We start from the raw sequence: 27,269 nt of genomic DNA, 5'->3' as shown, positions 1-27,269 counted from the left end.
TTGAAACCTTTCTGTCAGTACGGTTTGGTGTCGTTCCGCTCTCAAGCAAAGATCAGAAATTTGGTGTGAGTAGTCTTTGTATCTAAGTTGTACTTCTCATCTCTCTGTGAAACAATGTGAACATCTCACCAAGGTCTAAGCTTTTGAAAAATTTCTTTTCGCAAATATGTCCAACTGTCAGTAGAGATTTCTGTTACTGTTTTAGCGGTTAAGTTTCCTGCGAATTACAACTAGACTGGATACAGCCCCGGGTTTTCCTCACAGCTACCAAGGGCCATGCCCTGTGAGGTTGCGGGCAAGTAATAAATGAGCCTTCCTCTCCTTTACATCCCGTTGGAGCAAGTAGCGGTGGGAAACCTCCATGAACGACATACAGGTGGTACAAAAGGCAGAACCGAAACTCTACAGGAGCCACCTGGCAGCCGTGCAGGGACGGGCATAGCTAGGACTCCGGAGGGTGAAGCCTCAGGCCAACGCTGGGTCTCCAGGCAAGGAGACCAAGACTTGCAGAAGCAGCCAGACAGGGAAAGCTGTAGCAAGTTAACTGATGAGACACTAGGACGATGAGACAGGGCTGCCGAGGAGGGAGGGCTGAGCAAAGATGATCTGGAGTGCTGGGGGAGAGCGGTGAAAACCGTAGGGAGAGCGAGATGGCTGCAGGACGCTGCCCACGGGACGTGACGGCGAGTTGATCTTGCCCTTTCCGAGTGAAAATGGGTGGCTGGGAAAAAGATTTTCTGTGTCCCTTCCTAGCACTGATCCACAGAGAGAGTGATAGACTGCTGCTGTCAGATGCTGGAGTACCTAGGAATCCCCGTCAGGCCGAGGTAACGCCACTTCTCCTTCAGGTACGGCCAGGATGGAGCTTGAAAGTGGTGAAACGTGAGACAGTATGAAGAGATAAGGAAGCCTTGGGGGGAAATGGAAGATGTTTGACAAAAGAATTAGAAGTTAAACTGGGAGTACATAGGAGGGCTTGTGAGAGCTGTGACTGAGAACTGCTGACATTGCTGTAAAACCAGCAGCGAGCTTCGGGGGGATGGATGGGGAGAACCATATGAACAGGAGCAAGAGGAGGCAAATTAAATGTTAGTCAACTGCATTTGTACTCTCTGCTGCCTCAGTATCTGAATACTTTGACACAGAGCATTAAAATCCAAATGATGTCTTTCAATACCATTAACATTTTAAGCTACTGTATCTACTGTATGAGTCTATTGTTGTCTAGAACAAAAATATTAAATAAAGGGCTACACCAAAGATGAACCCCTGGTAAAAAAATGCAAGACCAGGTGAAAATGTTCCATCACAGAAATCCCTGTGGATGAAGCACAGATTTTTGACTTTGTCTAATTGATGTAGCGAGTGAAATGAAATACCCTGTAATATGAGCTAAGTATCATCTCCTCTCCCCTCCCCTGCCCACGTGCTTGCAGACTTGGTTAGGAAACTACAGGAGCAGCTCTCTGAGGCCATAGCGCTGTCATCAAGGAGCGCACTCGCCCACTTCTGATGGCAGCTTATCCGCTGCCAGGTCCTTCTTTCTCAATTCTATTACTTGGTTTTGCTTCCTTGCAAAACCAAAGCCAAATCTACCTCATATCCTTCGTTTGCTTTGTTGAGCCCTAGCTGTCATTAATGTGCATTACAGGATGCGATGGACTCAGGTCCCGCATCATCCCCTCACTGCCCCCGAACGAGGGGCCGCCATACACTCGCTCTCGGCATGACGCCTGCCGTGGGCATTTCGGTATGGCTCTGCAGGAGGCGGCACCCCGGCTCTGGAGCTGCTGCTGAATCCTGCCTGGGGCAGCAGCCAGCAGTCCCATTACTCTTGCTTCTGTTGTCCTTCAAATAAGGTGAAAAACCAAGACCCTGGCCACTTCTTGCCATCAAAGATCCCATAACATTTTTGCAAGAGCGTAGACGTCTAGACAGATGTTCCGGCCAAAGTCCCGGTAGTTGGATTCCACCTCCCCAAACGCACTGTTACTTTAGTTGAATTTGGTGGCATTTTTCACTTCCTGCCCCAAACCGCTGTGCAGCGTGCTGGTGCTGTGCTGATGGCTGCTGCACTGCAGCGCTGAGGGACGCTGAACTCAGCAGTTGTCTCCAGACCGCAGTTCCCTAACTCGCTCAGACGCTTGCAAAAAAGGATCCGCGCTACCGAGGAGGAGCACGTACTTCTGAGCAGGGACCCTGTCCAAACCCTGGGAAACGGCCGCGACAGGTCGTTTCCAACTTCACCCGTTCGCCTCTCCGTTCCCACTCAGTTCCGAACTTTTGGGCTTTGTGAACAGTCTGGGGAGTGGGAGGGGGGGCACAGCGTAATGTGGCAAACCCTTCCTCGACCTCCAAAGGCCCGCAGAGAACCAGCCCTGTGGCCGCCGTTCTCTCCTGCGTCGAAGGGGAGCAGTGAAGGGGATAGACGTGCGGCTTTGCCTGCCGCTCGCTCTGATTCCTTCTTACAGGAGGAACAGAACCTGAGCAGTAGTAATAATAAATAGTAATAAATGTTTATATACTGAATGCTGGCGTTTCCTTTGTGGCATGGAAGGGATGCTAACACTGACTTTATAGAACACAAAATGTCTCTGAACTTAAGCAGAGAATATTGATAAAATAAGAGAATTGCATATGAGAATAGTGCTCAATACAAGATGTAAAAGCAACAAGCTCAACTCATGCATATACAAAGAGCAAATTGGCTTTACGTTAGGGAGCCTTTTTTCCACCCACCCCTTTTCGTATTCTGGGTTGTACGGCAAGGGAATCCCGCTTCCCGTTCTGCAGTCCTTGCACGGGCACCACGCTCAGTAGGAAGTCTTGCCTAAGTGAAGTACTGCAGAACTGGATTCACGGTTGTTAGAGGTACTGCATGTCAGTGGCCTATTTTTGTTCATGAAACTAAGCACACTGATTTTCCTGGAAGGAATAATAGGATTTATTTTGCTTTGTGTTGAAATAGTGGCCACAATGTACTACTAACTGCAAAACCAGGTATTTTGAATAGGCAAAAAGCAGTGGCTTTAATGTAGGACATTTTCTTTTTAACTTAGAACCTTTTCACTCATCCAAGAAAGAAACTAAATAGATGGCCTAAATGTCTTGGTTTCGCTTCTTAGTAATTTTTCCTCCATTTTTTCCATCATTATTTCTTTTCTTCCGGAAAAAAAAAAATCTGTATCTTATCATGACTTAGCTGCTTTTATATAGTTTGTAAATACGAGCTTAATCTATATTTGTCATATATCCAGTCATACTAGATTTTATATTTTTAACCAAAGGAGGATATGATTGGTCCTGTATATTTAGAAACTACTTCTTTAAGCTACTTGATATTCTTAGCTGGAAAGCGTATGGTTCTGCAAATGCATCAAAGAAAGCCTCTTATTCACTGGAGGGAGAGACAGAGATCGCTCTACTCACTTCTTGTGTCAGGCTTACGGGCCTAATTAGTGAGCATTTGAATTTAGAAGGAAGTTGTAAGCAATTGTAATGATAGCCTTAAAATAGTATTTCAGAATTTGGTTTATACATGATATTTTAATTATGGTCCATTGATCGATTCAGTCTAGGAATTACTCTCTACATCTGTTCTTGATCCATGGTGGTTCGGTCTACGTCACGGGATGCTGGCCAACAACTGAAGACAGAGTATCTCGGTTAAAATGGTACTGGACACATTTAGTACTACATTTCGCATCTCTCAAAAAATGAAAGATCACTTAGGACGCTTTTCTCATTCTTACATTTTCTTCATCATTTGCGCAGACAATTAACTGCCTGATTTGCACAGAGTTCTACAAATCAATAGCACAGTTGCATTTCTGTCTTACTTGTAAATTTTCCCCTCAAAAAGCATGCTTGAGATTCAGTGTACTCTTGAGATAAGTGGAAAAGGTCACATCCCTTTGAGTTCCAGCAGACTAAGTTACTTATAAATTATTTTTTTATCAGCATAAACTGCTTATTCTCTGGACTTTATCATGAGATCTTATTGATACACTGCCGTAGCTGGCCTGGGGTTGAGAGCTTTACTCCTCTGAGCTGGTGGCAGTTTTGTGCTTAACTTCAGTGGGGCCAGAATTTCACCCTGAGCAGTTTTCTTGGTTTGTTTTCACGCCACTCCTGGAGCGGCATTACGCCATGATCCAGATACCTCAGGTCTAAGTCTGGGTAGGTAGAAACAAGCTGCACTGTTGCTTACCCGTGTTTTACCTTGCTTCCCTGCGTAACACCGAAAGCAGCATGAGATCCGAGTCCTAACCTCCCGGTCGGTGCTGGCTGGGGACCTGACGTGTCCAGTGTTGGACAGCCAACTCCAGTTCTTCATTAGAGGGCTTTGTTTCCAATGAAAACCACTGGGTTTGTAGCAAAAAAAAAAAAAAAAAAAAAAAAAGCAAAGTCCTAATTAAAGTACTAAGTAAGAAAATGGTCTCTTTTCCTGGTGCCAGGCGTTACGGTGAGTGCATGAGACAGAACACCGTTCTTCCAGAGGAAAGCCTTGAGTTAAGCTGGCTCTGGCCAGCGCTTTCTTCGAGCACGGCAGGCAGTGAACCCAGTCCTGAGTTCTCATGCCTGAGTCCCCGTCCCTGCTTATTTCAGCAGCACCATCACACGTTCGTGCACTGTGCAGATCTCCTCGTCAGGACTGCAGAAACTTGCTCGTATACAGCGGGTGACCAGAGCTGTTTTTCTTTACGAGTATTTTTCTCAGTTATGACTGTACACATATTTCAGAATTTAATTTTAAATTTGAGTCTGTGGTTACAAAAAATGAGGGTAAACATAGAAAGTAGAAAGTATTTGGAAGTTCTGGTGTCCTCAAAGCGCTTATGTACTTAAGAGTACAGAGAAAATAATCAAACCTGATTCTTGCATATTCTTAGTTTTCATTTGAAATTATGAAAGAACAACTTCTGTCATAATAATCTGAATGGAGAGGACATTTTTGTACATTTGTGTTTTAATTGTTTTGTATTAATATATCTGCATCTTTTACAATTAATTTATCTGTCCTTTCTCCTTAATTTCAAACGAAGCCATGACAGTCACGTAGGCATATATTTTTATATTGGTGAGAATTTTTTTAAAAGGAAATCATTATACTTTGCTCTTTAGATGAACCTTCTTACAAGCAAGTCGTTGTCCAGAATTTTCACACCCTATTTTAAAAGTTGAAATATTTTCTCATAAAGCACCATAAGTTCTGCGTAACGTCACGTCACGGTGCTGCGCTGTTACTGGTTCCGGTTTGGAGAAAGAGCCGGCGTCCGAGCTCGGCAGTTGGGCACAGGCTGGCAGCAGCGGCACAAGCGGCGCGCCGGTGCCTTGTGCTCCGCCGTGAGAACACGGTGCAAGCTGCGAATTCATCTCGCTTGTGCTCAAGAAGCTGTCCGTCAGGCCAGGCATGACAAGCCCGGGCACTGCTCACCCCCGCGATGAATTTGGCTTTCCCGTGTTAGCGGCGGCCCTGGAGCCGGCACGGCTGACGCTGCCCTGGGGACGTGCTCGTGGTCGCAGCGGGCGAGGGGGCTCGTTCAGGCGCAGGGCGCACCTGGGGACGCAGGTGACGAGACAAGGGTGTGCTTGGTTCTGAGGGGAAAGGAACCGCTAAGTTGCCCTCATCCGTTGATAAAAGCCTCCCGTATTCATAAACGTTAGGGAAGCTGACCTTCCGTGAGACTTTGCAGGAATGACAGGGAAGAGTTACCGCTCTTGCTGTCCAAGATTTAGGGAAAATAATAAAGAAAATATTAGTAAGTGAGAAGAACAAAATAAAAGGCATGTTTTATGTGCTTTCTCAGAAAATACACCATTTAGAGTATGAAAAAAGTGCAAATGTTGTGTTATAAAAAACCCTCAAGATTCTTCCTGTCTTTTTATTTGGGGACTTAAGCTTCTTGTCAGGCCTTCTTGTTTCCAGTTTTTCATTACACTGAGATAGCGTTTCAATGTAAGTAGTAATAGAAATGTTGACTTCTTGAGTAGTTTTCTAACTCTAAAATGCCATAATGAAATGGTGATGTGTTGTAATATTTCTCTGATTTTTTTGTTCTCCTCCACTGTATTTATAGTTGTTGATTTCATTATGCTCTTCAAAACTCAGGTGCAGCGGGCTTTTCTACAGTTTGTTACCTTCTCTTTTCAGCTGATTGTAAACTACATTCAATAATCAGTGAGAGCACTTAACTCTTCTTAGTTGTTAGAGAAAACATCTCAGGAACCATTATTCACAGGTCTCGGCAAAAAAACAGGTCTTTGTATGTTTCCAGCTACTGTATCACGCTTTTTAATACCAGCTTTTAGAAACTGAACTTTATATAAACCTTTTCTTATTTTCTTTCTAGTCCCTGTGCTAATGGTTTCTAAAAGTAAATTTTTGATGTTGTAGTAAGTATCAAATAAAAAGTTATTTTTTAATTCTGTAGAGAGCAGAGACCCTGTCCTGAGTCAAGAATACTTCAAAATATTTTTTTTAAACTACTGACTTCCTGCTTGTCTCTAAGCAATAGCACAGAGAATTCTGTAAAGAAACTGAAATACCAGCGGCCTCTCTCCCTGCATTGCTCTATTTGCCAAGTCTAGACAGCCATGGAGAAAATACGAGCATTGCTGTACAGCTGCCTTTTCACCGTCTGGTGTTTAAAAGAGAACTGAAGCTAAGCTGATGCCCTCCACAACAAGTTAATGCAAATCTTCCATGCTTTTCGATCCTTCGAGTGAGGACTCACCTTTGTGTTAATCCTCTGTGGGAAGGTGTGGTAAGCTGACTATCCATTGTGAAAGGGTGCATAAAAACACCCCGTAGCTAAATTAATACACCCTTGTAGTCCTGGCTTAAATCACTAAAAGCCAGGACGGTAAATTCTATGTTTAGAAAAGCCATTTTTCAAGGCTTTATGAGTTTATAATGACCATTAAAATTCATTACAGGTTGAAACTCCACGTGAGAGGTTTCAAAACAAGAAGTAAAATGCTTACTTCCCTTTGGTTCGCAGCAAGATTTCAGAAGAAAAGCACTCCGTCAGGGTGTTGCAAGAGTATTTTCCTAGCCATATAGCCTACCTACTTTGGGCTATACCTTTTGAGTACAGCAGGCACAAGGTCAAAAAGACAAAGTACAGAAGTGGGGTCTGCCGTCACGCCATGGCCAGCCACCCGCCTGTAAGTGGAGGAACGGAGATGAGTCTGCTTTCAGGGTTGCCTCTGCATCTCACAGGAAGCAGTCACTGGACAAAATACAAAAAACAATTCTAGGAGTGGAGACCGGAGCCTTGGCGTGGTTGTAAGATGGCAGGTGAATGAGGATTTTCAGAATTACCACTTTGGCCTTAGTTGGGTATAAATTAAATTGAAGTTCTGTGTTTTTATCTGGCCATTAATCCACAATTTGATTTTTTTTTTCGCCCTTTCGAAACAGCTGTTCACTTTTAAGTTTTCAAACTACTGAGCAATATGCAAATAGCATTTGTTGGATTTTACATAAATATGTTACTATTCCTAATCATTAATTCTGGTAGGTATAATCCATAATTATATATATAATAATAGTTCTATGAGAATTTATAGTTACAGTGTATTATAGTTATAAATTGAATTTGTAGCTACAAATGAAATGGTATTAAGGCAACACAGTAAATTCATGTTAATATATATGCAAGTGGGTTTCTGCAAGGTCTTGATAGACTCCGTGTTAGCAGATGTTCCTTCAGGACTCTTTCCAGTCAACTTGGTACGTGGGAAGGATTCCAAAGCCACTTCTGAACTCTCCTACCAGCCACATGTAAAAATAGCATTTCTGCAGCATACTTATGGAACTCAGAACAAAACTGTTGTTCTTCTCCAGTGCAAAACTGTGGTTTAGTTTAAGACCATATATCTGCTTGATCTTACGTGAATTCTTCACCCTAGCCTGCGTGACCATCCTGCTGCGGCGGGGAGGGAGCGGTGGTCAGGCAGTCACGCCTCCAAAACATGCAGAGCAAAGCCTTGACTGAGCAGAGCGCTTACAGCATCTGCTTAATTTGCAAGTCGGTTATCTCCTCTCTCTTCAGCAGGGCGCTTCGTATCTAGGCATTTTTCTAAATTCGTCTTCCATTCTGAGCTCCTTCTAAATCTTTAAGTAGGTGCTTAAGTTGTATCAGCTTACCATCCTGTACAACCTGTGCTTCACAGAGAAGCGTGCTAGCGATGCAGTGAACGAACTCCCGAGGAAAGACGTCGTAGCTGGGTAGCCCGACCTGTACGTGCTGAAGCCGTTTCCCCCCTCCCCGGTCAGCAGCCTCTGCCCACGGGGGTTCCCCAGCACAGTCCTGCACATCACGGTCGGGGTCGCCGGAAGCCTGCCGAGGGAGAGCTGTCTGCGGAAAAGGCAACCGTCTCTCCCAGCCAGCGGGGAAAATGGTCGAGTCGGTTGTTCCTCTCCCCAGTCAGGAGGCTAGCGTCTTCAACACCCACCCCCTTCCTCATTTGTCTTCCCCTGGGTTGGGAATAGGCGAAGTAACAAACCGCGCTGCCTTCAGCAACAGCAAATCCTTCCTCCATCCGCTTGAAGCCTGCCAGAAGCCAAGGCAGGCTGGAAGAGGAATCGCAGCTTAATAAGAAATCACGGGCTGCGATCACAAGTCTGCTATCTTTACAGAGAATATAAAGACCCCTTCTAATGGAGTATTTTTCAGACATTACTCTCCTGTTCCTGTACTCCAGTATTTTGAGGCCTTTTACTTTATATAGTGAATATTCATGTTTTCATCTCATTACCCTTTGTAATCTAATGTACCCATAGCAACCTTAGCCATTGGAGACTAAATACAATTCAGAATTTTAAACTCTGTAAGCTCTGTCAGTCACGGGCTGAACAGCCTGGCCGTGAGCAAACAGCAAGCCCAGTGCGAGGCTGGAAAAGCGTTTGTGGTAGTCAGCAATCATTGCAAAAGGCGGTAGGCGTGAAAAAAGAAGCAACGACATTGTGGTCAGTCAATATACAGGTGGGCAATTGTTACCTTTATCACTGCTCTCCATTAATTATTATAATTACTCTTGTAGCTGTTGTATAGCAAAGATAGGAGCTGACTTTAGCAAGAGTTCACACCCACCTACAAGGTTTGCTTTCAGATAAGTCTGCATGCACAGTAATCTCATGTATTAATCATTCTCTTAAAGTGACCTATTCTTGTTTGTTGTTGCATTAGGCTGTCATGTAATTTACTGGTTGGACATATGTTTGTGTCTTAGATATCCTGTGTGTGATATTTTTCTCAAGCAGACCCTCTGCATTGGCAGTATCTTGGCTTTGACGCCTCTCACCAGGAGACAGGTTGAATCTCATTTACTCTTGGAAGAGCGTTTCTCCTTTGGAATTCTGTCTGGCTCTGGTCCCCTGTTCTGCCAGAATCCCGTTTAGTCTATAATCTGTTTATTCTCTACCCTTGTCTCTTGTCCCAAGACCTTTTTTTATTCTGGTAGGCTACGTATTTTCTGGTCAAATTTGCACTAGAGAGTGAGCCAGTCTGCTCTGCACGCAGCAAAGCCGTTTTCAGATGTGCTCACGTGTTCCTTCCCTTGTGCAGAGGCAGTCCAGAGCAGAACAGCTCTGCATTTTGGACCCAGCCCTGTGGTGCCATTGCACATACCCCAGCTGTTGCCCTTGGGAGGACAAGGTGATGGTTCAGATTTTGACAGACCGCCTTTACTTACCAGTGTCCTCACCGACTGCCCTGCGTGTTTTCAGAGTATACAAATCATCTGCTGCCAGGACTGGTGCTGGACTCCCAAAGCAAACAGGATTCCCGTTTCTTAGAGCATTACCGCAGCAACGCTGCTGAGTCCCGTTGTCTCATGAAAGGGGCAGTCAGGTACTCAAATAGACTAAAATTGTTAAAACCCTAGATGATTTTTATGCTTGCGTTATCAGTTACTTTTATAGTACCTGATTCTTCTGCCAATTGAGAAGTATTGTCCATCAAATAGAAATACTTCCTACTCATTCATGCACTGTAAAACACCTTCCAGGTATCAGTGAGGTGTCTTGAATCGCCAGTGGATCCCACAGGACATGGTGTAGTTGTCTGGGTTCTTCCAGCATCTAAGGCTGGAGCAAAGAAACAGCTTTCCAGCTGGAAGCAGAAGACACAGCTGTGATTTCCTCTAAAACAATCAGAATTTAATCATTTAAATGATCTTCAGACAGCTTTTATCTCCATTTCTCTCCTCACATTAAACCAGTACAGCTCTCACCATCATTCTCAATGAATTTCCAGATTATAACAGGGTGTTTCTTTAATTTGTGAGGGACTGGATAGAATGACCCAAGTAAGCCGTTCTGTTTGTTTTAAGGAATTGTGACAAAGGGAAGGAGAGAGGAAAATCAAAGAAGTGAAAAAGTTTCAAGAACTGAGCATTACTGTATGCCATGTGTGAGGCGAGCAGTACAGACCGTGCCGCAAGCAGAAGGTAAAGCGGATTCTAAACAGATGGTGGTCTTTGCTGCTAGCCAGGCCGCTCACTGGATTCTTGCCTGAAAATGCCGTCGACCAGCCCAGTAGTTGGGAACCTGCACCCTGTCCCACCTGTTGCGTCACCTTTGGAGTAATTTTTTCCCAGTATGAGAATTTGTAAATTATAGCCCAAAAGTAACTTCCTCTAAGCCAGGCATGTTCCCGGAAAAAGACATTCAGCTCAATCCCAGGCACATACAGTAACATCAGACTTTTGCTGAACCAAGCCAGCACTGGGTCGTTCCCAACAAGCCAACGTTATTCACCGTTACGTTGATCCACTTGTCACAGTAGCAGTATTACATACATTTAGTGGAGTACAACAGTATTGTTATTAAAGCAACAGAGCGTGTCACTCGTTGTCCACTCACTGAGGCATTAGTATTGCTGAATAACCCATTTCTGTTAGCTGGGCCTCTCCGCGACACTCGCACTGAACAGCAAAGCACAGCACGCCCGTTGCCATTAGCCGTGCGTCCACCTCTCGCTCCTCGACGCGCTGAGCACCCCGCGAAGGGGCGCTGACGGCCGGCGGGATGGTGCGAGCACTAGTGCCTGTTCACGTTGTCGCCGTGGCTTTGTCACGGGATGTTCGTAACCGGTGAGGGGAGATTTTCTCTATGGGGAGCGTTCTCGGTGGCAAGTAAAGGGCCGGTTGTTGCTTGCTGGAAAAAGAAAGGGGCTCTGGGTTTCTCTTTAACTGGAAAAGGTCCAGAGTTACCCTGGTGGTACAGAAATGTTAACTCTGAAGCGTGTTATAGACATGTATTTCCCAAAGAAGTATGCTGCGCCAAAAAGCAGTATGCCCAACAAGTCCATAAAAAAGGTTCAGAGGAAAACACCGTGTTGTGAACTCTCCCGGTTTGCGTCGTGCCCAGAGCTACGGCTTGAGACCCCTTCACCCTTCTTCCCCCTTGCTGCTGGACTGCCCGGGTGACCTCCCTTTTTATTGTCACCTTTGGCTCTGATCGTTGGTGCGATCACCATGGTGTTAGTGTAGCCTTTGCAAGGGGCAGCTGTTTAACGCATTGTGCTTTAACTGCAGTGTTTGCAGGACCGTGTTTACCCTCCCGATTTGGTTTCAGTGAGCTGCCTATCGTGGCCAGTTAGCTCGGCAGAGCATCACGAAGGCTTACGAGTAGTTTGGTACGTATGAAGCAGCTAATTTAATTCAAACAGCACTGCGTCTGACTGCTTGGCTTTAACTATCTGCTGCCTAAGATGAGCACACGAAGATAGATGACGTGGGGTCATTTGTTAGGAGGAGAACTAGGGAACCCAAATCTCCCTTTCAGATTCAGGGAAATACAAACTGGTAATTCAGCTGGGAGGAGGAAACTAGTGATCTGGAAGCTGACAAAAATCAGATGTCATACTTTGATTGGTCGAACGACATTTTACTGAAATCACACTCCTGTACCAGCTCACACTAATGCTGAGTTGGGACCTTGCCAATTAAAAATATCAAAATATTTTTACTTGTATCTTTGGCCTTACAACTTTCAAAGCACCCTGAGCTTGAACTAGCAGCCTACATTCACTGTCCTTGAGACAGTCTGAAAACATGTCAGAGCTAAAGGTAAACTGATCTGACGTTCTCTTAAAAAATACGAAAATAGTCAATAATTTTCTGATGGAAAGTGGTTGGGATTTTTCCCCTTTTAAAGTTCTCTCTCAATATCATGTGTAAATAGAAAGACTTAAAAGCGAGAGAAGGTTCAGTAAATGTGAGGACTTACACCTGAGTTCAAAAATCAAACAGACCAAATCAAAACTGTGTATCAGCTCCTCCTCTTCTCATAAAGAGCTCAGTTTTCATCGATGCTTTATAATCCCATCCCATCCCAAATATTTTGTATTAGAAACAATTCAGTGATACAAAATGTGGGGACAATTAATAGATTAGAACAAGTGGTCTTCAAATAGGAGGTATTTTCACTCCCTAAAACATGATAAAGTTTGCCTAAGCGTCTGCATATGAGTCTAGACATAGGATGCACAGTTTTTCAGAATAATTACCTCTACTGTACTAAAAACGATTGCATAGCTTAGTTTTCCCCCCCCGCAGCCCAGTGGGTGTTGTCACACTTCCTCCACCACCACTGGGAATGTCTTGACGACAGAAAGCAGAATCCCTAAAGCATCCCAAAACGCGTTAGCAGCAGCGGGGCACATTCACTGTGTTCACCATGTGCAAAAATGAGTTGGAAAGCAGAACCGCGTGTGACGGACAGCTTTTAAAGGTAATAACACTCCAAAGTGAATTAATTGTTTCCTGTTAGAAGGTACATTTCACCCATCTCAGTAACACATTTTATCCATTCTTGCACAAGAGAAGAGTTCATTAGGAGCATTTTTCCTGACTGGAAATGCCAGCTAAGGAGACATTTATATACACAGTATCGTTGGCTTGTGTTTCGAGTTAAGACACTGCTGACAGGATGGTTTATGATGTTAGAAGACTTTTCACCCTGCAGTAAGTATTTTTGTAAAGGTGTCCAATCATCTCTGACAATACCCGTCAACAGCAGTAGTGCGGTGATATTACTGATGCTCTCGATGGTTTATTTGCCCCAAACAATTGCCAAGTAGCTCTCATCTTTATTAACTGTAACACCAGGAGTTCATTGGGCAGCCTGCTCCTTATTTACAGAGTTAGTTAACAGTTCCTCCAAGTGTTTGGTTAAATTTTGACAACATTGAGCATTATATCAATGATATTAATTAGTACCTTCTGGAAGTTTTATTCAGAAAACCCACCTGACAGTAATCCTTCTGGTTAAATAAAATGAGTGTAACTAACTGAACCAAAAGTTCGTAAACAAGGTGGAAAAGTAGCTAGAAAGAACATCTTGAGAAAAAGAAATCCTGAACAACTGTACAAGCCTCTGGCGTGGATGCTCCAGCTCCAGCACTGCCTGTCTGTCCATCATCCCGAGGCGTACACAGTCAAAGTGTCATTTGCATAACTGCTGGCTGGCACACCCAGAGAATAACAGACTATTTTTGCTATTAGTTATTCAGCTAACATGAGCGGTTAAGGTCCTAAATTTCAACTTTGCCGCTGTTGTAAACAGGGTAGAAAAGTTGTTCCGCATGGAATTCCTCATTCTCCATTTGAATTTTTAAATATATATAATATAGTGTGTGTAAAAAAAAAAGTCAGTAACCATACTGAATACTAAAGTTAGGAAGTGTGTGCAGTCTTTACTTCTCTATAGCACCTGTATGCGTTAGCTTGATATCTATTTATCTTTTATATTTAAGTGGTACCTAGAGGCCTTTATCTGTTACGTCATCATTTTGATATGAGCACTCGCTATTCATTCTCAAGATCGCTGTTTTCTGTGCATTGCACAAGATAGACTGTGATTGAGGCAGAATGCTACTGAAAGGAAAAAAAAAGATGTTCTTTCCTGTCTAGTCATGGGACTGAGAGAGCCGGTTCTCCCTTTTCTCTGCCAGAGTCACAGTTCTCATGGCCAAGACTAACAATGCATGCACAGAAAGGTGGCGTGATGCTAACGCTCTGGGAGATTAACTTTTGGATTTTTAACTTTAGATTATTTGGTGTAGAGTCCTTAAAATTATTTTTATCAGATCTGCAGTTGTTTTTATCAAGCCTGTAACTGTTTATGCAATTCATAGGTCAGAAAATCTGTTAACTAGAATTATTAACTGAGTTTTGAATTAAGAACTGTGAGTTCCTTACTTGCCTAGAACGGGTATGTTAAAAGAGGCTGGAGATGTCAGCAAAACAAAGCTATTTTAATGCACTTGATAGTAGACGACCATACGCTTAATGTCTTTTGGAGGATGTGTATTACAGGAATAGTTACGCTTTTTGCATGCGCACAAATTCAAATTTACGTTATTCTTTAAAAGAGACTATGCTTTATTTCAAAGAAGCAAAGGTGAGAAGTGGGGTTGAAAGGAAGGAGGAGAGGAGATAAATTCTGAAGCCGCCCTAGAGAGAAGAAGAAGTTAATAGTCAAGTAGAAGTGTATATTAGCACCCTTGTGTCTTGGTTAGCCCAAGTCGGTGGAAATACTTTCCAGTTTCTTGAGTAACGTCTTGAGTCTGTGCTATCTGGGCAGCTGCTGCATTGGAAGAAGCAAAATGAGTGTCATGGCTTTACGTCCTGCTTTTTCTAAATACGCGCTCTCCTGTTAGTTATCCGTTGGGCATTGTGCAGCCTTCAAGGTTCTGGGCCCAAGTTGGCCAACTTCAGGAGACGTGCGTTTGAGGGAGTGCAGGAGCACACCCGAAGGCTGCATTGTGGTGACAGATTTCGTGGACAAGACTGAAACTGAGAGCTCATGTGTGCGGCAGGTCGGAGGCTTTGGCCGTTTTCCTTGTGTCTTTGATTTTTGCAACATCTTTCTGTTAATGGCAGCACCGGAATCTTCAGCCTGGCCTCCTGAAATGCTGATGCACCTGTCTGTCTCCTCTTTCGATTGCTTCTATTGACGAGTTTTAAATCCCATCAGCTGGTGGGAAGGCATCTGAACAAGGGAGCATCACGTAAGACACCAGAGTATCCATAGGGGAGAAAAGCCTCATAAACACTCCAAGCAAGTAAAAGCTTCAGAGTTCACAAGAAGATGATTCAATTCTGGAAGCAGTCACACTATTTTCATTCCACTGTTCATTTAACTATGGAACAGGATGATGGAGACAATTACTGGAGTGTACGTTGTTTGAAAGGTTTTATTCTGCAATAGTATACATTCAGCAGTATGTTTCATGAAAATTTCTTCAGCGACAGTCTTATTCCAGAAACCTCTAATAGAGCTTTTATTTGCAAAAATTTACTTAAGATAAATGGCATATAATAAGCTAAACTATCCTGTCCCCAAAACCTGTTAAGTCACAAAAAAGAATCCCAGCAATTTTGAGTCATATTTAGCTATGATCACTTTTTCAGACCATCTGCAAAAGAAGCCTGCTTATTCCAAAGTGTATGTTACCCTTCTAGAGCATTAAGGACAGCAAATAGTTTTCTTTTTTTTTTTTTTTGGCGTGTATCTAGTTAGGATTTTTGATTATGTCTCTGTCAGCATTTCACCGAGAGCGAGGCTTGCACGAGCCGCAGAGGCGGTGGTGGGGAGGGAGAAGCCTTATTCAGTAGAGTACAGCAAGACAGAGTGCTCCACACTTCTGGCCTGAAGGAAGGATGCTGCCTTATAAAAGGAAAAGCTTGCCCCACTTTATTGTATTAAATTATTGCCTGCAGATCATTTTGTCTGGATAACTTTTGCAGCATTTATTTTCATCTCTGTCCCAGCCATTAGAAATTTGATTTGTCAAAGATATTTGTAAACTGCAGTAACTTCTTGAGTGGGTGATCAGTGCTAAAGACCTTGAAAAATTGGCAGAAGTTTTCACCCTGTGAAAACATTAAGATCAATAAAGCAAATTGATAAATACCATTTCACAGAATATAGGCTCTCAGATGAAATGCTCTAACACATAGCAGTAACAGATCATTCCAGGTACAGAACATCATACCGTAAAAGCCATACAGTTAATGCTGTAAGAGGAAGGATTGTATGAAATGTGATTGATTCTTATACCTTATGTCTTAAAAAGTAGCTTCAGTTATGTGGGGTTCTTGAGTAACTAAAGTAAGGGGTTACCAGGAAAAGTCAACCCTTAAATTGCAGACAAAGAGCTTCTACCACCAGTAGTATTACATCATCAAAATATTTCACAGACACTCAGAAATAAGCTGTACTTCTGTATGTCAGTGAAGCAGCAAATTGAATTCTCATAATATGTTTTGAAAATGAGTCTTGTTAGGTTTGATGAGGTGGAAAAGGTACTGAGATCACTGGTTTGTTCCAATACGTTCAGTACGCTTTTCTTGGATGTTTGCCATGGCTAATCTTTTTAATGGCAGTGTAGCTTGTAAACCCATTTGGTAGAAAGCTCTATGTCTCAGTTTCAGAGTATCACACCGAGTAGGGTGGTAAGCAAGTTTCTCTTCAAGCATGCAAACCCTTTTGTTGCAATACCAGAAATTTTATTTTAACACACATATCGGGAAAACCTCAGTATTTCCTTTATGAATTCAACAATGAGCAGAATAAAATGCAAATGTCATTTTAAATACACCCACACGTACACGGTGTAGATAATATGCCGTCGTGGTTTAACCCCAGCCAGCAACTAAGCCCCACGCAGCCGCTCGCTCGCTCCAGCTCGGCGGGATGGGGAGAGAATCGGAAGGGTAAAAGTGAGAAGACTCGTGGGTTGAGAGAAAGACAGGTAAAAGATAGGTAAAAAGAAAGGTAGGTGAGAAAGATAGGTAAAGCAAAAGCCACACGCGCAAGCAAAGCAAACCAAGGCATTAATTCCCCGCGTCCCGTGGCAGGCAGGTTCAGCCATCCCAGGAAAGCAGGGCTCCATCACGCCTCACGGTGACTTGGGAAGACAAACGCCATCGCTCCGAATGTCCCTCCTTGCCCTTCCTTCCCCCAGCTTTATATGCTGAGCATGCCGTCACAGGGCCCGCAGTATCCCTGTCCCAGCCGCGTCCCCTCCCAGCTCCTCGTGCACCCCAGCCATCACGCTGGCGGGGCAGCGTGAGGAGCAGAACAGCCCTGGGCTCTGCGCGAGCACTGCTCAGCAGGAGCAAAAACATCCCTGTGGGATCAGCGCTGTGTCCCGCACAAATCCAAAACACAGCCCCATGCTGGCTACTACGAAGAAAATTAACTCTATCCCAGCCAAAACCAGCACGTACGCACCAGCCTTACTGTTTTGGTTTAAAGACATTTATAGGGGACAAACTTCGACTAATTCAGGCCCAACCGTCACAAGACCCAGCCTGTCCAAACCCCCCTTTGGCTGCTTACCCATGCCGTTCTGGAAATGGTCTGGGAAACAGCGAGCCTCACAGCGTGATGAGCTATCATCAAATTCAAGGTTCATCGTATTAAACTAGTGAGAATGTTTGGATAAACCAAGGCAAGCTTTGGCCTCAGCCTCCTGCCAGCTGAACCGGAGGTTGCCGCTTCGGGTGCTTTAGAGGATTTCAGCCTGTGGGCTCACACAGGCATGCCGAGTTAAACGATTTTAGGCTGTTCTGTAGATTGAATGCTTTCTGTTTCCTTTTAAAGGTAAGTTAGAATGCACTGGAGATCCCACAGCACATTTATAATGATTCCATGGCGTAACTACCTTTTAATCTGCTTCTATTCTAGATGTCTTTACAAGATAATTTACTTTCTGTTAACACAATTTCATATAAAGGTACAGAATCTTATGTAGTCAGCATCATTTTCCCTAAACCATATTTCTAGTTCTTCGGTTCTGAAGAAATCCCCTGAAAAGCCTGCTTTCTTGTCGTATCTTCCTTTCTGTCGGCCTTCGAGAATCCTTACAGGTGGGGTTTGTGTACAGCTGCAGAGACCCCAGTGCTCTGAACTCTGTTTTCTGTTAAATTATTCCTGGAGAGCTCTCCTTGAGAGAATCCCGCAAAGAAATCCCATGAGATGAACCTGGGGTTTTTTTCCCCCAGGTTTCCTTTTTCATCTCCTGCCTATTCATTTTCCACTGTCGTAGCCAACAGGTTACTCTGTACTTGAGTTGTTGTTGGACTGATTTTCATACTTTCACACAGATCAGTACTCTGCTGTCTTTAAACACTCTCGCCTGCAAAAATGCAAGGTAGCAGGTCAGAGGTTTGAAACTGTGTGTGTCTTAACATGTTGGCCTAAAGTAGGATTGTAGATAAGAGAAATAGAGAAAGAGCATGTGAGAAAGAAAGGGGGAGGAGAAAAGAAAGATAAATAAGTATTGAGAGGTGTCTAAAAAAGCAGCTTTTTGCCAGTTAAATTTTTTAATTAGTGGTCATTTGAGCCGGAGGTTTCAGGCTGCTTTGCAAAAAGTGGCTGATGGTTGTGATTGTGATTCGTTTGCAGTTATCCATACAGCGAGGACTCTAGTCAGGGAAAGCAGTACATGAACACGAGATGTCCAGCCTGGTGTGACAGAATCCTGATGTCCCACTCAGCCAAGGAGCTCATTCTGAAAGTAAGTACGGACCTGCAGCCACCCCGCTGCCTCCGTTGTGTTTATCTTCAGCAAAGGTAGGTAGGGCTGATACACTTCCGCTTGTCCTTGAATTTTCAGTTCCCTGTAGCAAAGGCTCGCCAAGCTGGAGACAGCCTGTCACGGCAGTAACGAACTGTTATGCTGCCGGTGCCCTCCACCCGAGAATGTGGATTTCTCCCAGTTAACCCGTTGGCAGTTACCAAGGCAGGAGCTTTCACAAACGCTTCTTTTGGTATCTGGGCTGCCAGCAGTGGCTGCCTGTCATCTCTCCCGTGCTGCTTCTGTGCTGGGATGTTTGTGAACCAGACTGGGAAACCGTGCCTGCTTTAAAAAAGAATAACAAGAAATAAAAACCTCCGTCAGACCCCCAGTCCAGTCCGCTATACAGTCACTAAGTCACAGTAATGCCCTTACTAAGGATTCAGCACAGATTCAGACAAAAGTAAGTAGGAGTAGCTGCTCACTCAGGATTAAAGCTAGTGACAGAAAACCCTGTGTAGCAGCAGCCTGAGGTACCCGAGTTACAAGAGTGGTAGGTTCAGGTTCCCTCTGTTGCTGATGGCGAGAACTGGATTTCCCAAGAATACGTCAGATCCTAGGTGGGCCAGATCTCCTCTCACTGTCCCCTGAATGAAGACGGAGTCTCCAGCTGGTAGGCTCCTAACTCTGGTACACCAATTAAGTGCCTAAATGTAGACGTTCCATTAGAGCTTTAAAAATAAGGTTGTGCCACATTTTCAGAACATACAGTTCCTCTTGGTATTTTAGTGCACAGAGGTAAGGTAAACTTGGTGATGCTATTTAATCTGCCCGAGGTTAAATGACCTGAATATAGTTCAAGAGCCTTCCAATTTTCCTTTTCTCTCATTTTCTCTCTCTCCTCCTTACTATGGTCTGCTCTCCTCCTTTCCTTGGAAACACTGAACAGGTCAGCCGGTTACGTACGCCAGCGTACACTGACTCTGTTTTTTCCCGTGTGCTTGTTCATGGCAACCGGAGACCCGTCCTGTTTACGCTGGCTATCGGTTGTTCCTACAGGACTAAGAACACATCAGGAAATCGGTGCATGATATAAGGAGATCTCACCCATGCCTTTCTGCTCTGGGCTAAACTCTCCCTGCTCTGCTAGCCATGGCCATGAGCGCGATGCAAGAAGGGCTGTGCTGTGACTTCTCAGCACTGTTGCACTGAGGTTATCATGCTGACCAGATGTATGACTGTCTCATACGTAACAGACTTACCAAACTCAAAATTGCCCAGAGTCATGTGTCTGTCCATATTTTCCTGTATAACTAATATAGTTTAATGGGAGTGAACTGCAGAAAATAATCTTTGCAAATAAATCCGTATTCTACAGCTTTGTGGGTTGGTTTTTGAGGGTTTTTTTCTGTTTAAATTAATGAAACCCTTGAAACTTGCTTTCCTGAAGTTTATAAGCTTCTGTTTCTCTCTCTCATCAGGGTTGTTTATCTCATGATTAGACTGTTTGCTTTGCAGTATGTAACTCACTGAAAGGCTGAGAACATTTTTTCCATAGCTACTCAGATTTCAGTTTGATGTACTTCCTCACACATTTTAATGTGTAAGAAGTGTCGGCATGCTATCTCGAAGTTTCGACCAAAATTTTAGACAATGCATGTACTGCAGTATTTAAAAAAAATTGTGAAGCTAAGAGGAATACAGCCTTTACAGTATAATAGTGATGTCAAAATCAATGTTATTTGATCTTATACAAAATATCATACGAAAAAGTGAGACTTTACCCAAAATATTACAGATAGTACTTGGCACCCCTGAAATTCCTAAAGAACAAAGGATTAAAACCGTGGAAAGAGTGGCCAATGAGGGAAGATTTTTTTTTTTAAAGCTATGAATAAGGAGATAGAAGTGTACACAAAGGCTTGAAGAGTGTAAACAGTACAGAGGGAAAGGAATTCTTTCAGATTATCTAGGGGGGTATAACTTGGATATAATGGGAGAAAATTAAACAAAGGACAACAAAGTTAGAGCATTAAAGAAATTTGTAACTGTGAGGCCACTTAGCCCAACACTTAGTCCTCATGCAACAGAAACCCAGTCAGTTGGATCATTCAAAGCTTACATTTAAAAACTGCATATCATTTTGTCTCTGCAGCTTTGCCTTTGCAAATTATGACCATGCAGTTTGGGACATCTCCAGAAGAGCGTATGCAAAATTACAGCTGTAGATGAGGCCAGACTGGCATGGTGGTTTGACTCAGTGAGTCTGTACCAATAAAGGAGTTAGCTTATTCAGTTCAAAACCAAACTGTAATTCTGGCCCATAAAACTTAATTAAAATATTCAGTAGAAAAGAATGCTGAACTGATAGAGGAAAGGGCAAAATGACCTTACGAGGTTTTGTGGTTCTACACAGTAAGCGGCGTTTGCCTTGCCGTTGAGAATCTGTTCCATTGCAGAGACTTACACTTTGAAGCTTTAAAAGGAACTGCGAGGACAGTAAAAGCAAATTTAAATTAACCGATTACACTGTAACAAATATCTAAAATGGAAATATATATGAATTTTAGAAGAATTTTTAGTTGTAACTGGCTATTGAAAATTCTTATGCAGGTAATTATTCTGCTGCATTTATTTTTCTCATAGGCAAATAAAGCATTTCTTTTTCTGTCTTAGCAATTCTATATTTTATTTCAAACAAAAATTGTAGTAAATCTGCATTTTAATCCTGTGTAAAGAAAGGATAGTACGCACAAATTGCCACACTGTACAGTGCATTCAGCTACACAGTAGGCATTACAGATTGTACAGACATGGGGCTGTAAACAGCTTTCATGCAACATCATCTATCATGCTATGGTCGGTTACCTCACCATCATGTTATTTTATGCTTCCTGAGCCCTAAAACACCAAAGGTTGCCCACTGCTAGGGAGTTGCGTTGATGCCTGATAGCATGAAGTAATGAATGCTCAGCCAAGTGTATATTGTTTCTGCTTGTGCACCGCTGTAATTTGTTTATCTGTCTAAAGATTATGCAGTTGAAAATCCACAATTTTATGCTGCCTTTGTAAATTATCAAGTCGCTTTTGATGAATGTATCCCCACTTCCGATGCTACTGGCATTATGATCTTGAAATATTGGAAAGTGCTCATGCATACAATGCAGAAGGTTATGTTTTTATATTTTTGGCAGACAACCGTGCTATAAAGTAAATCTGACCTTAAGCTTCCTTACTGCATTAAAGATAATTCAGTTTTAACTTTACAGTCCTAAATGCTACTGTTTATATAAAGTTATTGCGCAGTCAGACTTGACTGATTACAGATGAGAAAGTCTTGACTGTTTCATACAAAATAAATTAGTATTGCCAACTAGTTTAAAGCACAACTATGATTGTATTAGGGACCTGCGAGTGTGCAGATTGCAGATTTAATTAGCTCATAGGAATCGTTTAACATAATAAGAAATTGTCTTGTATGGCAATGTATTTGTATTTATTCCTGAAGTACTGTGCTAGAGAATCAAACCAGATTCTGAAAATCACGTTTATTGCAAATGGCAGAACGATGAGTACATTTTATTATTCATTAAGCTACAAATGCTGAAGAAGTCAGTGTATAAGGAGAAAGTTCAACATGGAACAAAATGAAAGCAATTCATAATGGCGACTGGAGGAATGTCATCTTCCATTTGCTGCTGATTATCTTAAAATCACTTCATGCTTTTTTTCAGATGAAGAAATGTATCTCATAGAAATGGTTAAAGATTATACTCATAAACTGTAAATAATTAATTCATATCTCTCTGAACTTTTAAAATCACCTATAGGATGAAATCAAATGCTCTTTTAAGGCAATGCGGATGGAAGAACATATATCCCACCTAATTCAGTAAAAATTGCGTGGTGGTGTTAAAAAAAAGGACTGGCCAAATGCGCTAGCTGCATTTCACTGGCAAAGGGCTAGAACGCAATCAGAACGGAGCCACTCATTCTCTCTGTCCCAGTGTTACTTGCTAAAATTTCTTGAAGTCCCAGAATCAAGGAGTAGATGCAGTGATTTCATGAGTTATTTTACGTGGAAGAATTGCACAAATTACTGCAAGCAGTACTGGCCATAAAAGTTCATCCTACGTGGTCTTTCTCTGGAGAAGGGAAGCAAAGGTGTGTTAATATTATTCCATTCAGAAACTGGTTTGAACTATTTGCATAAATTATTTCCACATTTCTTTCCGTTTCTGTCATCTGGAAAATACTTGAACTGACTAGTGTTTTGTCGTGGTTTGCTTTTTTTAACTAGTCAGAAAACGATGAGAAGATAGTAATATATGACCACATTGGGCCAAATGTCTGCATGGGGGATCACAAGGTAATGAAACATTTTAGTATTGTATCTTCCAAGCCTTTTTTATTAGGAATGAGAATGTATGCACTACTTTCTGTTAATTTATATTTAAGTCAAGTATATCTCTGTCCTATTTTTAATTTAAAGCCTCAAAAATGTGTTAAAGTTGAACTCAGCTGAAATCAGCCAGTATATTAGATACTTGCATGGAAGCAAATAAAGAACAGGATGATGTGCGCTAGAGGGAAAGCGTGATACAACACAAAATGAAGAGGAGCAACTGCCTGTGCACTTACAACTATTCGTGTAAAACAAAAGTATTTCGCTGAGTTACCAAATTGCTTCCAAAACATAGTTTTAATTAATTTGGTGCCTAGGTGCGTATTAGTAAAATAACATATCGGCAGTTCTGCATTTAAGCAACAAATGAGAAAAAGGATATAGAATTACATAAACACCAGTCGTTAAAGAGAAGAAAAAGACATGAATTTTATAAACAATGTTCTCTGCTGAAGATACCAGATGGAAAGCTAATGTAGAAATACAGCAAAACTGAGATTTGCTTTCTTTGAGAAAAGCTGATTGAGGAGTAGGAAGTGACCTCTGAAAGCCTATAGAAAAACTATATAAAACCTATCTAAAAAGTCAACTAGAAACTTGCAAAAACTTGTAGCCTGTACACCAATGGTAATGTATCAGTCCTAGAGACAGTGCTAAGGCTGTTGAATGATAATTAAGTGATGGATAGTGAGTAAATGCATGCACGTATGCATGTATACATGTAAATCCAAATTCACAAATATATAACCTATGTTTACTTGCATGGTCAGAGTTCTTGTGAGACAGAGTGTTGTTTTTCTGAGGAAGAATGCACTTAAGATATTTGGTCCAGAATCATTCTAGTCAGATTTTAAAATACAGAAGTTTACTAACTTCTCCAGTAAAATGAAAAGTTCGCGCTGTCAGCAGCTGAAGGACAGCCAGTTCAGAAGCAGTAATTTTTGTTTCCTTTGTCACCAGTGTACTTAACGTGAGGTTTTTTAGCACGGCACTTTGAGTGCAGCTAAGTCTGTGAAGGGAGTTGTGCACGGGACCCAATCCTCTTCCCACAGAAATCGGTGGCAAATTTTCCCTCGGATTTCAGTGGGAGCAGAGATCTGTAAGGAGATGGTGTAGTTCTCTTGTGCGTTTTGTAGTTAATCAAAAAAATTATTGCAATGTTTTGTTTCCAGTCATAGAGGAATTTTTGTTGTGTTTACTACTGACTGTAAAAAAAAATGTTTATATTTCAAACGTGTAACTTCTATTTTTCCCTAACTTGCTGCAGCCTGTGTTCCTGTCCTTTCAAATAGCTGCTGGGGCAGGTAAACCTATTGCAAATGTGCACAAGTGTTGTGTCGTGCAGTGATGTGGTGGTAAATATCATTTTTTTCCTTTACGTTTATATTTTCTACATCATTTCCCCTGTGTTTATTTTTCTTTTTAAAAAAATGCCAATTCTGCAACAGGAAAAAGATGCCTACGAAATGAGAAGATTTTCCGTGAAACCACACTGTAGCAAGGAGGGGAAGGAATGCACAGTATACTGAAATGCATAATCGTAACAACTATTGATAAATCAAGTCCCGAGTGCCACATTTTTAGACTGCTGATCGTACACTATGCTTCAGCATCTGGACTCTGTTCGAGAAAAGCCTCACATACCTCACTGTCTTGTATGTTCATGTGACATCAAGTAGAAATGTGGAATTATTTTTTATATATATGTCACAATTCTGTTGCCAAAACTCTAAATAGACAGCAGAGATGTTATGTATTTTAGATTTCACAACTTTCAACTTTTAATAAGTGTTTGTCAATGTGGAAAAGCTATTTCAGCACATTATAAACTTTTAAAGGTGTCATGCCTAACATTATAAATCTTTACCACTTTGGGGTTTTGTACATTGGATTGTATAGATAGAGATATTGATGGTTTTAAATGGTATTTTCTTTGTTGACCAAGGCTTATGGTTTGTGTTTTAGTTTTAGTATTTTGTTTTTCATTTTTATAATTTTTTTTCTCATGTTATTTACTATACTGCCATGTTACATGGTTTTTGAATCACACAGCAGCTGCTTTCTATACATACATATATATGTGTGTATATATGTATGTATGTGTATATATACACAGATATATAAATAATTTATAAACCTGACCAAAACTTACGCTAAATATACTTTCCAATATGAATGCTTGAGAGTGCCATATCAGCAGTTAGTGTTGGAGTCTTAGCAGGTTTAGTTAAGTGTACATCAACAACCAACATTTATATAATAAATAATATATAGCAGTGCCATCCTGGATACAGATATATAGCATACTATATAGCACATATATTAGTAGTTTCACTTTGTTACTCCTATTATCCCTTCTTTCTATGTAATATTAAGGATTGAATGTGAAGTTCTTAGCTAGGTTTGGGTGTAACTTTCCAGAATTTTGTAAACTGTTTTTGTCCGTCTTTTGTTACTGTTTTATGGTGCCAAGTATTCTATATTGAAACAATAACAACACGGGAGAAGAACATAATAGTCTGCTTCAGGTAGCAACTGTATTGGACACAGACTGTATTTATACAGTGTTGAAGAAAAAAAAAAAAGACTGTAAATTTTCCTGGTTAGTAGCTCAGTGCAGCCTACAATATAATCTTGTTACGAACATTTTTCTCCCACCACTAAATACAACATTAAAAGGTGATTAGGGAGTCTGTTGATGAAACACAAATGTATGTTTTATTGATTTAATTTAGAACACTACAGAGTTCATGGACTGTGTGATGGCATTAGATTGATGCTTGATTTCGGTATAAATCACTACCATTGAAAATTATTTGATGTCCGCTTGCAGAATGTTTTCTCAACAGTACAATCTGGGTTTATATTAAGTACTGTTGCCCAAAGGGTGTCTGCAGCTCTGTATTGTCGTTGTGCCATGTTGCATTATAACCACACAGTAATTCTATTTAAGCGAACTCAACTCATGATAACTTTGAAGGCCTTTAGAAATGAGTACTCTGGTTCTCAAGCAATAAAACTGATCATGGTGAATATGGCTGTGTCTGTCCCTTTAATTTGGGCACCGGGGATTGCAGGGAAATGAGTAAATTGTCACATTTCTTATTAATGAGTTACCTTTTAATCTCCTGCCAATTAACAGGGCTATTTTTCCCATGAAAACCTGTATAATGGGATGCAGTTCTAGTGTTAATCAAAACACAATACAAACCAAGGCGAAGGCATTTAGGAGTTCCTATTAGAGTAAGAGTGCTAATGTACAGACAGTAATACGACTTTATGAGCTATTCATGAGATGCCAGTCCCCAGCAGTTCAATAAATATGCCACCATAAACTTCATGATTATCTCTGGGTTTAGGGGGGAAAAAAAAAAAAACACCCAACCAAAACCCACTGCCCTTTCGAACTCAGACTGAAGCCTCATTTATAGATAAACTCACCAGAGCTATAACTGCAAGGCCATAAATAGCCCTAATCCATCCAGTTACACAGGTGACCTGGCAAGGTAATTTGTTAAGAGTCTCAAATTTAACACACAGAACATCATAAACCGCAACTTTAGCATTTAAACAAAGAAACCGGAGGCGTTGTCTCGGGAAGGTGCGACGCTCACACGGGGAGCCGGGCTTAGGGATGTTCCCAGACGGCGTTCCCATCCGCACGGCCAGCGGTAAGGGCTCTGCCGTCGGGAAGGGCCCGGGTTCTCCCCGACTCCCGTCTGCTAAAGCCTCTCCGGGACCTGCGGCTGCTCCCGCCCCGGCACCGCCCGGCTCTGCCTTGCGGGGAGGCGGCCGCGGCCCTCGGGGCGCCGGGGGGGAGCAGCGGCCCCGCGGGGTGTTTGTTACCCATGCGGGTGCGCTGCAAAGCCACCTTGTTCCGTAGGAGATACTCATCACTGAGTACAGGTTTCCGAGTTCCTGGGGGCACGTTTCATCCAAAGAAACACGGAAAGGAGCAGGTGTGAATAATCCGACTTTCAAGTGCGGGTATCTTTTTATCCTGTGGTTTTCCCTTAGGAGCCAGGGAAACGGCTCCGGTGCTTCGCTGCGGTTCCAGCGTCCTGTCTCAGTACGTTCAAAGCCGAGGCGAAGATTAATTTCTAAACTTGATTTACTCCGTCTGTAACCGTGGTACAACCCGAGTGAGGTCTCGCCAACCCGCTGCTTCAGTGAGTGAGAATTCGCAGGACCCCCCCTTCCCGTCCCTCCCCTCCCCTGAAATACGGAGCTGCCCTGACGGAAAGGCGAGACCCCGCTCCGATCTGACTGAAATAAATCAAGGCGAACGAAGCGCATGGCCCGGAGCGGCGGCACCTGGATCC

At 42.4% G+C, this 27,269-nt stretch overlaps 1 protein-coding gene across 4 annotated transcripts in view; it reads left to right on the top strand.

The window, feature by feature from the left end:
* The window catches only part of INPP5A (inositol polyphosphate-5-phosphatase A), a 254,961-nt gene extending 228,979 nt beyond the window's left edge, over window positions 1-25,982 (top strand). For 2 of the 4 annotated variants that reach the window (XM_054831734.1, XM_054831731.1), the window contains exons 13-16: window positions 18,431-18,542; window positions 22,843-22,911; window positions 24,215-24,251; window positions 24,396-24,596. In XM_054831734.1, coding sequence (XP_054687709.1) covers window positions 18,431-18,542; window positions 22,843-22,911; window positions 24,215-24,251; window positions 24,396-24,445 — 268 coding nt within the window. In that variant the 3' untranslated portion in view covers window positions 24,446-24,596. Of the gene's footprint in view, window positions 1-18,430; window positions 18,543-22,842; window positions 22,912-24,214 lie in introns of all 4 variants that reach the window. The other 2 variants (XM_054831732.1, XM_054831733.1) reach the window with 2 other exon arrangements.
* Window positions 25,983-27,269: the final 1,287 nt, after the last annotated feature.

The sequence above is a fragment of the Grus americana genome, chromosome 7 (assembly GCF_028858705.1).
Source record: "Grus americana isolate bGruAme1 chromosome 7, bGruAme1.mat, whole genome shotgun sequence".
In the NCBI taxonomy this organism is placed as follows: domain Eukaryota; kingdom Metazoa; phylum Chordata; class Aves; order Gruiformes; family Gruidae; genus Grus; species Grus americana.
Note: the sequence above shows the minus strand (reverse complement) of the source record. Positions and strands in the feature narration are given on the sequence as shown.